This window comes from Pelobates fuscus, chromosome 8 (genome assembly GCF_036172605.1).
Source record: "Pelobates fuscus isolate aPelFus1 chromosome 8, aPelFus1.pri, whole genome shotgun sequence".
Lineage (NCBI taxonomy): Eukaryota > Metazoa > Chordata > Amphibia > Anura > Pelobatidae > Pelobates > Pelobates fuscus.
Window position 1 is genome coordinate 94,571,454 of NC_086324.1, and position 18,154 is coordinate 94,589,607.

General features: G+C 39.6%; 1 protein-coding gene across 1 annotated transcript in view; it reads left to right on the top strand.

The window, feature by feature from the left end:
- Positions 1–698: 698 nt before the first annotated feature.
- The window catches only part of TMEFF2 (transmembrane protein with EGF like and two follistatin like domains 2), a 662,476-nt gene continuing 645,020 nt past the window's right edge, over positions 699–18,154 (top strand). Inside the window, exons 1-2 of the mRNA XM_063430171.1 lie at positions 699–1,102; positions 3,794–3,903. Coding sequence (XP_063286241.1) covers positions 940–1,102; positions 3,794–3,903 — 273 coding nt within the window. The 5' untranslated portion in view covers positions 699–939. The remainder of the gene's footprint in view (positions 1,103–3,793; positions 3,904–18,154) is intronic.

Consider the following 18,154-nt stretch of genomic DNA (forward strand, 5'->3'; position numbering starts at 1 on the left):
ACAGCTGGGAAAAGAAGGAAAGGCACGACACACTAACACCCATACATTCACGTTTATAGATACAGGCATGCATAAAGTAACTCACACCTGTGACATGTGACTGTGGGTTTATGTGTATGTATATATAAATAATAATAATAAAAATTATATATATATATTATTTATATATAGCTTTTTGTTATATTACATTGGTACCCTATTGTAACAATGCAGAGTTTGTAGACCCAGGACATACTTAAAAAGGAGAGAAATCTCAATGTATCCTTCCTTGTAAAAAAAAAAAAAAAAAATATATATATATATATATATATATAATTTTTTTTTATTATTATTTATATATACATACACATAAACCCACAGTCACATGTCACAGGTGTGAGTTACTTTATGCATGCCTGTATCTATAAACGTGAATGTATGGGTGTTAGTGTGTCGTGCCTTTCCTTCTTTTCCCAGCTGTTTGTCAGTAACTTCTCACTGCAGCCCATTCTACCTCTGACAAACCAGTAATCCATCTCTCCCTTAGGATTCTAAACATTTCTGATCCACTCCTTCCCTTAGCCATCTCTCTTCCCACCCCAAACTCAGTGCTCCGCAGACTCCTCCACCAATCAGCGCCCAGCCCCATCCAGCCTGCCCACCCGCCCCCCTCCCTGGTCCTGAGTTGGGAGATAGAGAGCCTTGGCTGCTGAGCTCAGATACAGCAGCATCCAGGACCAGCATCCGGAGCATCATCATCCCTCCCTATTCCTCTGGTGCCTCCTATGGCAGCTTCTGCCTGCAGACTGCTCTCTCGGATACTATTCCTCTGCCTCCTTCACAAGCCTTCTGGGATTACTGTGCTTGCTCTTGTTGGGATGGGATTTCTGGGGACCCAGACATACTAAGTCCTTGCTCATCAATTTTTATTTGGGAGCCAGAATCACTGTCTGTATAGACATGGTGGTGGGAGAGCCTCACAGACCTGGCTGGACACTTTGTGATTGCCTTTGCTCGTTGCTATTGCCATCTCTGTTACTCATCATAGCCCGGCCAGGGAAACTTGCAGCTTTTCCTACCTCCTTAAGTGACTGCCAAACCCCTACAGGCTGGAACTGTTCCGGTAAGAGACCCATTCTTCCAGATGACATGTATTTACCAGAGCTTCAATACTGTATCTGCACATGGAGCTTTACTCTCACTTATCTGTTACTTTGTCACATATGTATAACTGTTCATTGTTTTCTCTAAATAACATGCGATAACACAAACTAAATGGTGAGTTTATTATTTATGAGGGTATTCAAGATAACTGCTGGTACTTCTCATTTACGCAGTCACTTCCCCACACAGCACAAAGTATTCATACTAAGTAGTTTTTTAAAGGTTTGGAAGTAAAACCCTAAAGAAAATGCCATTTTGCTAGAAACTAAAACTAACAGAAAATTATGCAAAGTGTTTTAACTTGACCTTATGTGACATCCTTAAAAAAATTAAATGTATATTAGCATAGTTTGTAGAATAGTGTAGACTGTTACATAATTTAGCATAGCATACTTTGTACGTTTAAAATTACTTTAGAGTCACCTAGTTTAGCCTTGTCCCAAGAGCTTACAGCCTGCTTTATGATTTTGTTTAGCCTTGTGGGAATGAAACGACACATAAGCTCATTCAGTGCAATTTGAGAAAATGCAGCCTGCCACTGCTCCTAAATAGCTTCAATTTCCATCTTACTTCAAACGATCAATTTTAGAGAATTTGCCTTGTGCAGTGTAACACCTATAATGAAAAAAATGTCACTATTAACTCTGTTCTTATGTGGTGGGTGGTTGGAGTGAGCTAATAACCTGGCTTGTGATAAACACGTTTAAACAGAATTTTATTACACATGTAATTTTAATCATTTTGAAACAATATCATCTTCTATTGCTTACAGAAATTCATTAACCCGTGTTTTGTTGTGAAAGCAAAAATAAATAGTATATGTATTTAAATCTACCCCTTTAATAGATGTAAACAGTACTTTGGAAATACAGGATGGAGATAAATTCACTGTTTAATTTCTTGATATATTTCATTTTTTGCCCTTCCCACGCTTTGTTTACACACTTTGGGGACTGAAGAAAAAACACCAAAAAAAACCCCAATAATTTCACAGTAGACCTTGCCATAAATCAGGTTGTACTCTATCGAAAAAGTGCTGATTCTCAGATAAAAATCAATGCATCCCATATCTAAAACATGCAAGAAACCAAACATTCAAGACATTTACTTATTCAGCTTTATAAATGAATACATTTAGTAATGTCTCCCAACCTTAGTATAACAAATACATTTCTCTAGGCATGAGAAAACTTACACTTTCTTCAACATAACTGAAATATTTAGTGCAGTGCTTGTATGCTAGTTTCTGTTGCAAGGGTTATTATTTAATAAAACATAATAATAATACGATTATTGAATATAAATATTCACAGATCAAATCCTTCCTCCTGTTGGGACCCTGCAGAACATCCCTGTTCCGAGTCAGAAAGGGTGATTCCAATTAAGTCCTTGTAAACAGATGCAGCAGTCTGAATTATAAAAAAGGGTCAAATTCAGGACACAGCCCTTCAAACATGGCTTTGTTGCTTCCATCCAATTTTACTTAGCCTTATCTAGATTTCAGCATTAGGTCAGCACTGGTGTTGTATAGACTGCCAAGTTGTGAAATGTACTAATTAAATAAGGAAGGATGAGCCCTGAAGTTAGACCACTTGTACATCATCTTTGTGCCTGTAACCCATTTAAAGAGATAATTAGGAGATCATGTGTGTACGTATCTTTTTCCATTAGGCTTTTAGCTTTCATCCAGAAGCATTATCCTCTTACTGTCTCTGTCAATAATAAATTCACTAGTATCAATTTAAAATATACCATGCATTCCTAGGTTATAATTATGGGACACAATATCTTTTAAGCACATGCTATCAAGCATGCTATGTGTTGTGATCCTCACATTATTGTATGGATGATACAGAGCTCACTGATATATAATTAGCTCCATGTAGTATTTAAATTTTGTCTCCAAATCCACCCTCTACCCTCATCCACCTTTGTACAAAAAAAAAGAAGGGCAGAGCAGTTCCAGTATAATTATTTCAAAGGCTCAAAGCTTTTGTCTTGCTGACTCTTCTTTCATTTTTAATATGATGATGTGGTTTCAAACAGAGGAATGTAATAAAGAAATCAATACAACTAAATCTTAATGGATCCGAAGTCTAATGCATACGTTCTGTTTAATATTGTATCCTTCTATATGGCTGATTGATCAGGTTGCAGACAAGCTGAACTTTGAGATTTCAAAATAGATGTGTTCGTATGTCTACTGATAAAAAGAAAGAAAAAAATAAATTTTTAAAAAATTACGTTTCAGTTCAACCGGTTTCAATAACCGAGCACCCCAGTCCCATTTTAGCTTTTATGCTTTTAGAGGTGATTAATCTTCATTTAAAGGAGGCAGACTAGAACAGAAAACACAATGCTTGTTTATCTTTATTATACTTTTATTATAAGGAGCCGTGTTCATCATTGCTTGGACAGAATCCAAAGATTGATTTCAGACTATGCACCAAAATATGTTCTTCATATTTCACGTATACATATTCTGTGCAGATCACATTAAAGAATGCAATCAGATCCTATGGAAACACAAAAGTGAATGGCTATTGCAATAACATGTAAAGATTTGAAATGTCAGTGCATTTTTTATTTTCTTTTAAAGTGTCACCTGTATTATATGAATACTGAGTGTCATTCTCTTTTTTTATTTGAGGTTTTGATGACAGAGAAAATGATCTTTTTCTATGTGATACCAATACCTGTAAGTTTGATGGAGAGTGTTTAAGAATTGGAGATACTGTGACATGCGATTGTCAGTTCAAGGTAAGGAACCTGGTATCTCATTTTTCAAATTGACTAATATGGGCATTAAAGGGGAATCCACTTCACAGTCTTTCTCTTAGTAATTTGTATCTCTGCAGGCTGAGGAGTTGAAAGGGAACTGGTACCAGGGGATATATCTGGCAGCCGAACCAATTGGTGACACAAATCATGCACAAAAAACTAAATATAAGTGGAGCTCTGAGATACCTGTACAAGCAAATTTGTTGAATATGTAGATAAAATATTATAACAATAATCTGTAAATAATAGACAATCAAACCATAGTGCAGATATTTGTTGTAAAATATGGATAATTATACAATTCAAATTGACAACTCACAAGTATAGAGCCAAGAGGTCACCTGGCTCTAGTGGTATACGCCTTGGGATCTTTTAAGGGAGATCCACTTCCCTCTCTTTGTCTCCTGGTCAATTGGTGTCACAAATGTCTAGGCTTTCTTAGGAGAACGCAGATTAATTCATTGTAAATATTTCCTAGGACAAAAAAACCAAAAACCATTACTGATGGATCATTGGCGTCCTCCGGTAAATTATACAGTCATTCCCTAAATTTATTTTCAGTCTCATCTTTTTACATATTTTAAGCATTAAGAGTTAATAGCTGCAGAACTGATAAACTAAACATTTGTGAAAGCATAATGACAAATTTCAAGCTGTTCCAAGCTGGTCACAAAATATATACAAACTTCCTCAATCCCATATAGGATCAGGGTTAAGAAAATCCATTCTCTCTGTGACAGTCCATACATATTATTGCTCCTTAGGGGTTAATATATGCACAGATACTTCATAATTAATGGCGTTGTACCAAGGCAAACATGAAATGCAGTCCTATAGTTCCCTTAATACACACATCAAAGTCTTTACATCTTTCTTTTATATCACATGGTAGTTTAAGGCTAGGGTTAGTGTGTTAGACTTTGTGTTACAATTAGAATTACTAGAATTACCATTAGGACTCAGTTTAGGATTAGGGCTAGGAGTAGGACTAGATTTAGGCTTAGTATTAGGGCAGTGTAGGGGTTAATGCAAGATGTTAAGTGTTAGAGCAGCACATGGATATACATGTCCCAGTGCTTCCCAAAATTAGTATGACACTAGATAGTATGACACATCCAAGGTGGAAGCTTTTCAGTTGATGGTATTAATTCAGCTAGGGGAAAGCAAAGTGTGAGATTCAGGGTCTCCATAGAATAGTGATGGTTAACCTTGACACCATAAATTGTTTCTGGACTATATCTCCAATGATGCTCTAGCTGAGCATCATTGGAAATGTAGTCCAGAAAAAATGTATGGTGTCAAGGTTAGCCATCAATGCCATAGAACATGGTAGTGAACAATTTTATCTGTCTAATGGCCAAATATATATATATATATATATATATATATATATATATATATATATATATATATATATATATATATATATATATATATATATAGTAGATTATGTTTTAGAATCCTGTATATGTGTATGGATGATGAAGTCACTTGTATTGATGGTGCAGTCTGTGGGCACTAATCTCAGGCACACTGGTACATAGTTGTCCCAGTCTGTCCAAGATCAGTGCATATTACACTGTAGATGTTGTCTGCCACCATTTCAATGTCAACAGCTGAAACAGCTGCCTCCTGAAACTGTAAAACCTACACATCAATTCCTACGATAACACACTACTACTCCTTTACTCAAACACACTGCATTACACATTAACCTCTGTGCTGCATATTGACCACTCCATTAACTCTAAAATAAATACAGGATCCTCACATTTGCTATTAACCCATACACTACCTTATAGGAACACTATAGCGTTAGGAATTCAATGTGTATTCCTAACACTATAGTGCCCTTGTGTATGCTTAAGTTACTGGCCCCCAACCTGTAGGGAGAAAAAAAAGTACTTCCTTCGAAACGCTGGCCCCACCTCCTTGGCTGAGATCATTGAGGTCGAAGATCTCAGCCAATCCAGTGCTTTCCCGTAGCGAAACATCAGGAGGCTAGTGCACACGTGCAACAAAATGGCATTTGATTGAAATAGCAGAGTCTGGTTCCTATTTTGGCAAGAGCATTTAGAGGCATTCTAATCCATTTTAACCAATGCTTTCAATTGCAGGGTTAAAACACGGGAGGGTACGGAGGGGGGACATGACACGCAGACCACATTATTGAGATGAAGTGGTCTGGGTGCCTGTAGTGTCACTTTTAACAGTTACGCTAATTCTAACTTAAAAATATAATATAATATAAAAGATACAAAACTGCTAGGTATGTATACAATGCCATCTCTGCCTTTGTTGTTGTGTTTTATTATGATGTCTCCAGAACATCTCAATAGCATTATATTCCCACAATACACAGTTCACCATCATGGATCTTATATGCTCCATTCATCTGAATATGCATACATTATAAGAGCACTGCTGTAATCAACTAATGCAGCATGTGGAATACAGCATAATTATACGTGAGAGAGAGAGAAAGACAAAGTATAGAGAAGAACCTGCCAAAATCGCTTGGGTTACACTGGCAGATTTTTGCAAAATATGACCATATACTGCAACTAAATTACCCTTTTGTAAACTTAGGTATAGTGTTTTTTTTTGTTTGTTTGTTTTTTTAAACCATATGAGCTTTAAAGTTAGTTTGAAATGGAGTGTGCTTAATGCTGTTTGTTGCTTCTATTGTTTTTTTCAGCAGCATCCCTATAAAGTATGCATATTTAGTTTAGTATAGCCATTCTGTTCTATATATGTGTATATTTACCATGTTTGTCTGTAACAGGCACACACGGAATGTCAAGCAGTTGATAAATGTCAAGATCTTTGAGATGGTATTATTTTCCCTTAATATATGCTTTTGCATTGTGTCTCTTTTATATTGCAAGACTCGACTTTCCTTTAATCTTAGGGAAGCACCAGGACATGGTCTGCCAAATATTGGTGGGAGTTAGACTCCTAGGAGGCAACTGGTATTTGAAGATGCGATCCTAAATTCACTGCCTCTCTCTTTAGTTAAATGCTAGGAGACAATCTGGGAAAAATGAATTTCACTGCCTCTGTTTTCCCAGCATCTCTTCCAGCATATCACTATGAAAAAAACTACCACTTAATTCAGGTATGCTAGATCAGGTATGTTTTGGTGCTGCTCTGAGATTAGAGATTACTATTACTCATGTATGACAGTATTAAAAAAAAAGTCTATGGATTACCTTCAATTAAGCTTAACATCTCTGTTGCACCTCTTCCAAGAAATATCTGTTCTGCAAGGAATAAGCACAAATACATGTGCAGGGCAATTCTTAATTTAAATTCAGACTTTGTTTTCAAACTGTCCATGCATATCTAATTAAGCATCTGGGCTATTGATTATGTAAAAAAACAGTATTATGTTTTTAAAAAGTTCTTTAATAAAATGTTTATCATATTACACAGATATGTTGCACTTATCTCAATCTAAAGGAACACTCCAACAATGAAAATAAATATTTTAATTTTTAATCTTATAGTTCTTCTTAGTATTTCAATTCAGGATTTTTGTAAAAAAAATTTTTGTAAAAAAGTAAAAAAATATATATATATATTATACAACTCACCTTAGTGCCTGGTCAGTCTCATAAGTACAGCAGCTATGATTTCCACAAAGTCATCAGTAATGTTGACTTTTGTCTAATCCAATTCTTGTCATAACTAAAAAGAATGGAATTCAGTGCTTGTAAGGTAGTTCAATGAGGCATCTTAACACCCAAATCTGGTGTCCCAACCCACGCGCTATACCAACCCCTCTGTTTTCTTTGACTGTGATTTTACCGGCAACCCAGGTGCTACAGAACCCCTCGGTTTTATTCACTTCTTCTCATAGTATAAAAGATTGTGTGGTTTTGGTGTATCAAGTGCCTCTTTAATTAATTCATTTGATTCATTCAAAAGTCAAGATTTATTCAAGTAAACAAATTTCCCTGATAAAAGCAAGAGTTTATCTCTAATGTTTTGCCATGTTGTTTAGGTATAGATGATATTGTTTGAGCGAATGATTACTGAAGACGTTTTTCTCACCTACAAAATCTATAGCCATTTAGATATAATTTATCAAAACAAACGGAATGTTTTATTGTATGTGTAAAGAACTGCGATATTGGTTATTTATTCTTTTTCACTTGTCCTTATAAAACTGTAACAGTAAATCATGCAGTATTAGACAATAGACTACATGGCTTATGCAACTTTCTTTTCTGATGAAAGTAGCCCTGTAGTTTAAGTAAAACAAAACAAAAATTATATTTCTGTCATATTCAGTCTTTACAAATGCTATTTCTGTTTATCCAAAACCAACAGCATCTATTCCTCTTTTTGGCAAAATATACCGTTTTTTTAATACTGGTTGCTATCAAAATTCTTTATGGATTACATTTGTACCTCTGTCATATTGCTTGTATTGTAACCCAGTCAATTATTTCATATAGTTTGATGTTAATAATATGATATTTTCTAAAAAATAGTCTCTCCCTTCGTCAATATTGGTGAATTACGCTTAGTTTCACTAAACTCCAAATTGTAGTGAATTGAATACAAAATTGCAAAGCTTGGCTAAAATAGATAGGTTGCGACTATTGCTCATTTAGAGATTTTTTACTTTTTTTTTTTTTTTTTAAAGCAGTGTTTTGTTTCCCGAAATTTTGCTCAGCGTTCATTCAATTCACTGCAATCTGTTAATTAAAGCTACCCTAAGCTAACATTTACAGTACATACCCATTTGTACCTTCTCTGCATACATTTTTTTTTTTAACTGATCGTTCTGTTCTAGAGAAATTATTGCAAATATAAATTTTTTCATGTTTGGCTTATACTTTGTGTGGGGGAGTGAATTAAAGTATGATATATTATACAGTATTCTATAACCCCGTAGTTCATAACGAAAGCATTGCATTTTAGAACATACAGTAGTTGGGAAAAAAAATGTACATGACGTGGTTAATCCTATCAATATATTTATGGACTGTAACTATTGTTACATTCAGGTTTTACCAAACAATTGAGCTATGACTCAAGTAGGGAAGCAAGCAATTTATCAGCTGGACAGACCTCTGTCCTCTGGTATGTAAAGTATGCTGCTGTTTTTTCTTAAATTACTCTTAAATGTCATTGAAAAAACATATTTTCACATGGCAGATGAGAACAGTAATTATTTACGTCAATTTTATTTTCCTCTTGTTGTGTGGTCTGGTAAGACATTATGTTTTCCGGTACCCAGCTGATCATTGTCTCGAGTGAATTCAATGATACTTTACATTTTGTATTAGCAATCTGTTCTGTTTTTTTCATATATGTAACTTCTAAACTGCTTCACTCTGAGAGTATGGTATACTAACAGAAAGCAAGAATTAAAAGGCTACATCTCGGAATCATTAAAAAAAAGCTCAGGCCATTGAGGTCACATATTCATAGTGTAAACTTTACAGTAAGCAAGTACTTGCACAAGTCTGGGTTCTCTGCCTACCTCTTAAAACAATTTGATAAAAAATTCAACTTCCATTCTACACTTAAAATTCACAACTTGCTAACATGTCAGTATATTGACTAAGAAGTGTGATACTTCAGTCTTGTCCCTATCAATTGATACCTACCTTTGCACATTTGTTCATTGGCTAGCAAAAAATTCACAAATTGCGAGAGGGAATGTAATTTTTCTTCTTATGAGCCACTGGGCATAATGTGCTGATGCATTTGGTTTTCACTTACCACTATCCGATATGTAAGTGTTTCTGTAGTCAGGTCCATAACTTAGCATGTATATTGAAATGATATGCAACAATTGTACATGGATATATTTACTCATATACTTAGGCATGGAGGATTGTTAGAAGTGACAAATATGTGGTTCTTATTTAATGGGAGTAACTAGAAAGTTGATGAATAGAGGTTGAAAAGAGACAACTGCTGGAGGGAGCCAAACTGGAGTAATATCGAAAAGAAAGAAAGCTACAGGAAAGGAGGATGTAAGGTAAAGGTAACTTTTTGGTATATATATATATGTTAATTTGTAATGTTGATGAGACAAATCAATAGACAAATCATAGTCATATCACAGACTTATGGTTGTCTATAAAGACAAAACTTATCATAGACGTTCACGTAAACGGGACAGCCATTGTTTAAATCCAAGTGCTAGCACTAGTGAAGTTAAACTCCATATTTAAAGGTAAAAAGAAAGTGAACCATATTAGTCTTTGTGTGATATGTAGCGTGTAGAGGAAATATAAAGTGCCATTACAAAACATGAATACAAAAATGTGTATCATACTGGTTCAATACTGACTCTGTATGAAAAACTGTCTCTTATAAACAATAATGCCTTATTATTATTATTATTATTGCAATTTATATAGCGCCAACAGATTCCGTAGCGCTTTACAATATTAAGAAGGGGATTTAACTATAAATAGGACAATTACAAATAAACTTACAGGAACAATAGGTTGAAGAGGACCCTGCTCGATCGAGCTTACATTCTATAGGAGGTGGGGTGTAAAACACATTAGGACAGGAATTTGCAATCAAATAAGGTGGACTGACCTTTAGGAGAGGGCAAGAGACAGGTATGTGAGGTATTGGTTAGTCTTGGAGGCCATAAGCTTTCCTAAAGAGATGGGTTTTAAGGCACTTCTTATAAGATGCAAGACTAGGGGAGAGTCTGATGGCGGTAGGCAGGCTATTCCATAGGAAGGGAGCCGCCCGCGAGAAGTCCTGCAAGCGCGAGTTGGCCGTACGAGTGCGGACAACGGACAGGAGGTGGTCACGGGCAGAGTGGAGAGACCGAGAAGGGACAAACCTATGGATCTGTGAGGAGATATAAGAGGGGCTAGAGTTGTTCAGTGCTTTATAGGTGTGAGTAAGTACCTTGAATTGACTCCTATAGCATACAGGAAGCCAATGTAAGGACTGGCAGAGGGGTGAGGTGTGAGAGAAACGACTAGAGAGGAAAATCAGTCTAGCAGCAGCATTCATTACGGACTGTAGGGGTGCAGTACGGCTTTTGGGAAGACCAATCAGGAGAGGGTTACAGTAAACCATGCGGGAAATTACTAGAGCATGGACAAGCTCCTTGGTAGTATCTGGTGCAAGAAAGGGGCGGATGCGGGCTATGTTTTTAAGATGAAATCTACAGGATTTGGCAACATGCTGGATGTGAGGCTCAAAGGTGAGACCAGAGTCAAGTATGACGCCAAGACAGCGCGCTTGCAAGGATGGACTGATGTTGGTACCACAAACTTGAAGGGAGAGCGAAAGAGGAGGATCAGTATTAGGAGGAGGAAAGATAAGGAGCTCAGTTTTTGAGAGATTGAGTTTCAGAAAGCGGGAGGACATCCAGTCAGAGATGGAAGAAAGGCAAGCAGTGACACGTTGCAGGACGGCAGGGGAGAGGTCCGGGGAGGAGAGATATAGCTTGGTGTCATCAGCGTACAGGTGGTAGTGGAATCCAAAAGAGGTAATAAGTTTGCCAAGAGAGGCAGTATAAAGAGAAAATAGAAGGGGACCAAGGACGGAGCCTTGGGGGACTCCAACCGAGACAGGACGAGGGGAGGAGGTATCATTAGAGAAGGAGACACTGAATGAGCGTTGGGAGAGATAAGAGGAAAACCACGAGGGGACAGAGTCACAGAGACCAAGCGATTGAAGAGTTTGAAGAAGGAGAGCATGATCAACGGTGTCAAAGGCCGCTGAGAGGTCAAGAAGAATTAGTATGGAGTAGTGGCCTTTGGATTTAGCTGTGATTAGGTCGTTAGTGACTTTGATAAGGGCAGTCTCTGTAGAGTGGAGAGGGCGGAAGCCAGATTGAAGGGGGTCAAGGAGAGAGTTGGAATTGAGGAAATGAGACACATGGGTAAAGACAAGTCTTTCCAGAAGCTTTGAGGAAAAAGGGAGCAGGGATATGGGACGGTAGTTAGAGAGGGTGGATGGGTCGAGGGATGGTTTTTTTAGTATAGGCACTACAGTGGCATGTTTAAGGTCAGCAGGGACGATGCCAGAAGAGAGCGAGCAGTTGAAGATGTGTGTTAGAGAAGGCACGAGACAAGTGGAGAGAGATCTGATAAGGTGAGATGGGACAGGATCGAGCGGGCAAGTGGTGGGGCGAGATGAGCAAAGAAGAGCAGCCACCTCTTGGTCAGTAGCTGGGGAGAATGTCTGAAGGGTAGGAAAAGCATGATCTATGTGTGATTGAGAAACAGAAAGGCAAGGAGGGGAGAATTCTTTCCTTAGCTGTTCAATCTTGTCAGTGAAGTAACATGCAAAGTTATCAGAAGTAAGGTTAGTTTTGGGCCTTAAAAAACTCTGACGTGTAGCAATTCCTAAACTGCCTTAATAGGTCTTAATTTAATAATAACTTCATTGATGCATATGCTTTAAAACATTATGGATAGTAATTCAGTGCTACATTTATTTGTATGATAACATTTCAATGTCACACTACTTATCAAAGATAAATTTGTTTAAACAAATACACAAATCAAGTGCAGAAATGTATCTCATGCAACTGATACATTATATTATATGCCTCTAAATTTGGGGATTAAGTCCCTTTGTGTTATGTAATGGGTACATCCATTGGAACATAAAATTTGCTTGGATAATGCACAGAATGACATACTAATATGACATTGTCAATTAGAGTAGTTGTGTGTGCTTATAGGGGAGGTGCAGAGCAATTTTAGTCCACCTAAGACAACCACAGTATGCATGAGTACTTGAAACTTTTGTCCATTCTGAGAGCTCTCATATTCTCTGTTTTTTTTGCAATGCATTAACTTGGCTCTACCAAAGTTGAAAGGGTAATCCAGACGTGGACCTAATGCTCACTTTGCCAAGAGGGGTACCAGTCAGGTATCAACACCTCGCTGACGAGGCCCAAAGGAGGCCAAACCGATCCTCCGGGGTTGCTGTATCTCCTGTGCAGAGAGAACTTGCTGGAATTTTGGTTCTGGGCCCTTTTGGGTGGGATCAGTCTGATATGCCTTGATATAGGTTCTCTCTGTAACTGTTACCCTCACCTACCCCACACTGTCACCCTCACCTCCCCACCACCTTGTCACCCTCACCTTCCCCATACTGTCACCCTCACCTCCCCCCCACCATGTCACCCTCACCTCCCCCATACTGTCACCCTCACCTCCCCCCCACACTGTCACCCCCACAACACGGTCATCCTCACCTCCTCCCTCCACTGTCACCCTCTCTTCCCCCCCACACTGTCACCCTCACCTACCCCACACTGTCACTCTCCCCTCCCCCCACCCTGTCGCCCTCACCTCCCCCATACTGTTACCCTCACCTCCCCCCATCCTGTCACCCTCACCTCACCCCATACTGTCACCCTCCCCCCACATCGTCATCCTCACAACACGGTCACCCTCACCTCCTCCCTCCACGTAGGCAAAAGCTATTTTGAGACCTGAGCGGGGATTTACTGAGTTTCTCTAAGCTTTTGTCCATTCTCAGAGTTCTCATATTTTCTGTTTTTGTTGCAATGAAAACCATGTGCCCTGTTACCCATAGGCAGAAGTCCCAGCAGCTTTTTCTGTGGCGTAGCTCAGCCTGCTAGCTCAGATGGATTTTATATACTTGAAAGCTCCAGGTCACAAATACACATGGGGATGGTTGAATTTATAGCGGGAATGTTTTAAGGTCTGGTTTGAGAAGGTCACAAATTCTCATTTTGTAATTATGTCCACAGTAATGGTCATCTCCAGACCCAAGTATCTAATCCACCACTGATCAGAGAGCCTTCAAAGCAAATGTTGGTGTTGAGGAAGCTAGTGTACAGAAAGAAGAAAGTTAAGCTTGCTTTTTCCGCCTTTGACATGTCGTCTCTGCATTGTGTGCTTTGACAATAATTGATTTTTGTTTGTGAGCTAAGACCCTTATGTTAAATGTATGAAGGTAGATTAGAATAGAAATCAGTTCTCCGGCATTAATATGCACAAATTCTTCTAATCCTCTAACTTTCAGCTTTTAATGGTCTGTTTACATGTTCAATATTTCAGTAGCATCCTAAATGGTGATTCAGGCATGTGTATACTTCTAGCACAGCTGCACACATCATTAACCCAATTTACACAGATCAATAATAACCGACTTGACAAGGAGCATATACCTTTGAAACAAATCAAACTCAAAGCTAGAAGTGGGACCAGTCTACCTGTCTGACTTTGAAATTCATAGTCCTTTGGTGATGTATAGACTAATAATTCCCTTTGTGCTTCCAATTGTAATTCATTCCTTTTTTGCCAAGCAGTGTAGTAGTATTTCAGCAATATATCCTTCGCTATTACAAGTGTGTGCATATATATAGTGATGAGTTTTCAGGAGTTCCTCCCTTTATCAAGTATACAGCATTTTAGACCACAGTGAAATAAGCAAGCAAACATATTTGTAATGCACAGGTTAAAGCAGCAAAATAACTATTCTAGTATTCTATAGTGTTGTAAATCTACCATAGAATGAGAGAATTGGGGAAAAAAAATAAGTGTTAAATAAAGAGATAGAAAGAGCATGTCTCTCCCCCTTCTGGCACCTTCTCATGCCTTGTTTGTTTGCTTTTATTTCTCTCTCTAATCCTTATGCAGAATAAATATTGACACTGTGCAAAAATGGTGACTATTTTCTTGTTTTCTCCCTTTTGCCCTAAATAGATCCATTTACTATAGTCGCTGATGTTGCTTTAACACCTGTACCACAACTCAACTTTGAATGCTATATGTCATTTTACTCAGAAATTCTTTAGACTTGAGAAAGGGAGGATCACCAGAAAACTTGTCCTTCCAAAATTCTGTTAGGAGAAATTAGTATCTTGTGATACCTCTTTTATTGCACTGTTATTTTACATCTGGATCACTGGACTAATACTATATAAACTATATATACTGTATACAAAAGTGAGTACACCCCTCACATTCAGTGACAACACTGAAGAAATGACACTCTGCTACAATGTAAAGTAGTGTACAGCCTGTATAACAGTGTAAATTTGCTGTCCCCTCAAAATAGCTCAACACAAAGCCATTAATGTCTTAACTGTTGGCAACAAAAGTGAGTACACCCCTAAGTGGAAATGTCCAAATTGGGCCCGATTAGCCATTTTCCCTCCCCGGTATCATGTGACTCGACACTCTCTCGTACTGGTCATTGGAAGTTCAACATGGCACCTCATTGCAAAGACCTCTCTGAGGATCTGAAAAAAAGAATTGTTGCTCTACATAAAGATGGCCTAGGCTATAAGAAGATTGTCAAGACCCTGAAACTGAGCTGCAGCACGGTGGGCAAGACCATTCAGCGGTTTCACGGGACAGGTTCAACTCAGAACAGGCCTTGCAAAGGTCGACCAAAGAAGTTGAGTGCATCATATCCAGAGGTTGTCTTTCGGAAATAGATGTATGAGTGCCGCCAGCAATGCTGCAGAGGTTGAAGGGGTGGGGGGTCAGCAGGCCCGGACTGGCCATCGGCACACTGGGAAAATGCCTGGTGGGCTGCAATGCCATGGGCCGAGGCTGGCAGGGGAGGTCACAGGACTTACATGGCCGGTCCATGCAGGACCAGCACTATCCGAGCGCCGGCTCAGCTGTGTTCCATGACAAGCTGGTGGGGAGATCACAGGCAATTTCATGTGGCTGCCGGCTGAGGAGGGAGACAGGAGAGGACCCGGAGGAGCTTTATCTTGCAGCTCAGCCGTGTTCCTCTTGCGAGATCCGGAGCATTGCCATGGCAACGCTCTGGGTCTCACAAGAGTGAACTCTAACCCCACAGTCTAGAGTACACTTGCACCACCAGGGAAGGCAGCATAATCCCCCCTCCCAGGCTAAAGATAAGGGAGGGGGGATACAATTCCACACACACACACAGCACCCTAACACACACACATACACATCACCCTCACACAGCACCTTCACTCACACACACACAGCACCCTCACTCCGACACACACAGCATCCTCACACTCACACCCTCATCCGTTACACAGCACCCAAACACATACAGCACCCTTACACATACACTGCACACCTCACACACACTGCACACCTCACACACAGCACCCTCTCACACACACACAGCACCCTCACTCACACACACAACACCCTCACACACACACACAGCACCCTTTACACAACACCCAAACACACACAGCACCCTCACTTACACACACAGCACCGTCACACACACTGCACACCTCACACACAGCACCCTCACGTGCACACTGCACAGCTCACACACAAACACACACACACAACATCATCACACACACACACACACTGCACCCTCACACACACTATACTCCTGACAAAAACACACTACACACCTCACACTACACCCTTCACCCACACACTGCACACCTCACACACACACAAAGCAGTCCCCAAATACACTGCACCACTCACACAGACACACACAATACTTCCAAACATATATGTATATATACTACAGAACCCCTACCCCAGAACACATATTGCACCCCTAAGCACATTACATTCCAGACAGACACTAGATCCCTTACCCAACTCTGGATCATCTACACATATACACACAGTAGATCCCTAAATACACTTTGAATCCTCTACACACACACACTCACTAGATCTCCTATACACAGTCTGGGTCCTTCAAACACACACTAGATCCCCTACACACACACAAACACACACACACACACACACTGAACAACCTACACACACACACTACATTTCTGACATACACACTCTGGATCCCCTATGCACACACTATATTCCTTGTAAGCAAACACATACTACATTACTTATACACACACACTACAGCCCGTATGCACACACTCACTACATCCCCTATACACACTATGCCCCCTATACACACACTCTCTATAGCACCTAGACACACATACATTACATTAGACCACAAACACAACAGGCTCCAGACACATGCACAGTACTCTTTTCTTGATTTTTGTCTCCTGGTATCCGATTTATGGAGACACCAGAGACAAGTTTCAAGCAAACACAACGCAAGCATGTTATTACATTTGCTTGCACTGTGCAGAACAAATACAGGGCATTTTTCTCATGCTAGAGCTCTACAGCAGAGCTCTGCACATGGTCTGCCCTGGAAGATCATTGAACCAACATGCTCACTTTGAGATGGAGTGTGCTTGTCGTTGGGATGAGAAAACACACATATATGTATATATACTACAGAACCCCTACTCCAGAACAAATACTGCACCCCTAAGCACATTACATTCCAGACAGACACTAGATCCCTTACCCAACTCTGGATCATCTACACATATACACACAGTAGATCCCTAAATACACTCTGAATCCTCTACACACACACACTCACTAGATCTCCTATACACAGTCTGGGTCCTTCAAACACACAAGATGTACGAGATGGAGTGTGCTTGTCGTTGGGGATGAGAAAACACACCTTTTCAGTGGGCCACTGTGATTAAAAAATGCCCCGGCCAAATTTTGTTCCCAGTCCGGCCCTGGGGGTCAGCATGTCGGTGCTCAGACCATATGCCGCACACTGCATTAAATTGGTCTGCATGGCTGTCGTCCCAGAAGGAAGCCTCCTCTAAAGATGATGCACAAGAAATCCCAAAACAGTTTGCTGAAGAGAAGCAGACTAAGAACATGAATTACTGGAACCATGTCCTGTGGTCCGATGAGACCACGATAAACTTATTTGGTTCAGCGTGTGTCGCTGCAACCAGGTGAGGAGTACAAAGACAAGTGTGTCTTGCCTACATTCAAGCATGGTGGTGAGAGTGTCAAGGTCTGGGCCTGCATGAGTGCTGCCGTCACTGGGGAGTTACAGTTCATTGAGGGAACCATGAATGCCAACATGTTGTCACGTATTCATCCGCTTATCGAAATGTGGTTAATGACATTTACTGTCCACACAGGAAAAGCTGTGCCGAGCAGCAACCTAATCCACAGAAGGGTTAATGCTGAGCAGCAATTGTGCAAATGAAACCTGGTGTCACATATTCATCCGCTTATAGAAAAGTGGTTAATTACATTTACTGTCCACACAGGAAAAGTTGTGCCGAGCAGCAACCTAATCCACAGAAGGGTTAATGCTGTGCAGCAATTATGCAAATAAAACCTGATAAATGACTTTGGGGTCAAAGGCCGGTTACAGCCTATCAGAACTAAAGGAGGGGTATTTAGGCCCAGTTATCATCCTGCTCAGTGCCCTGCCG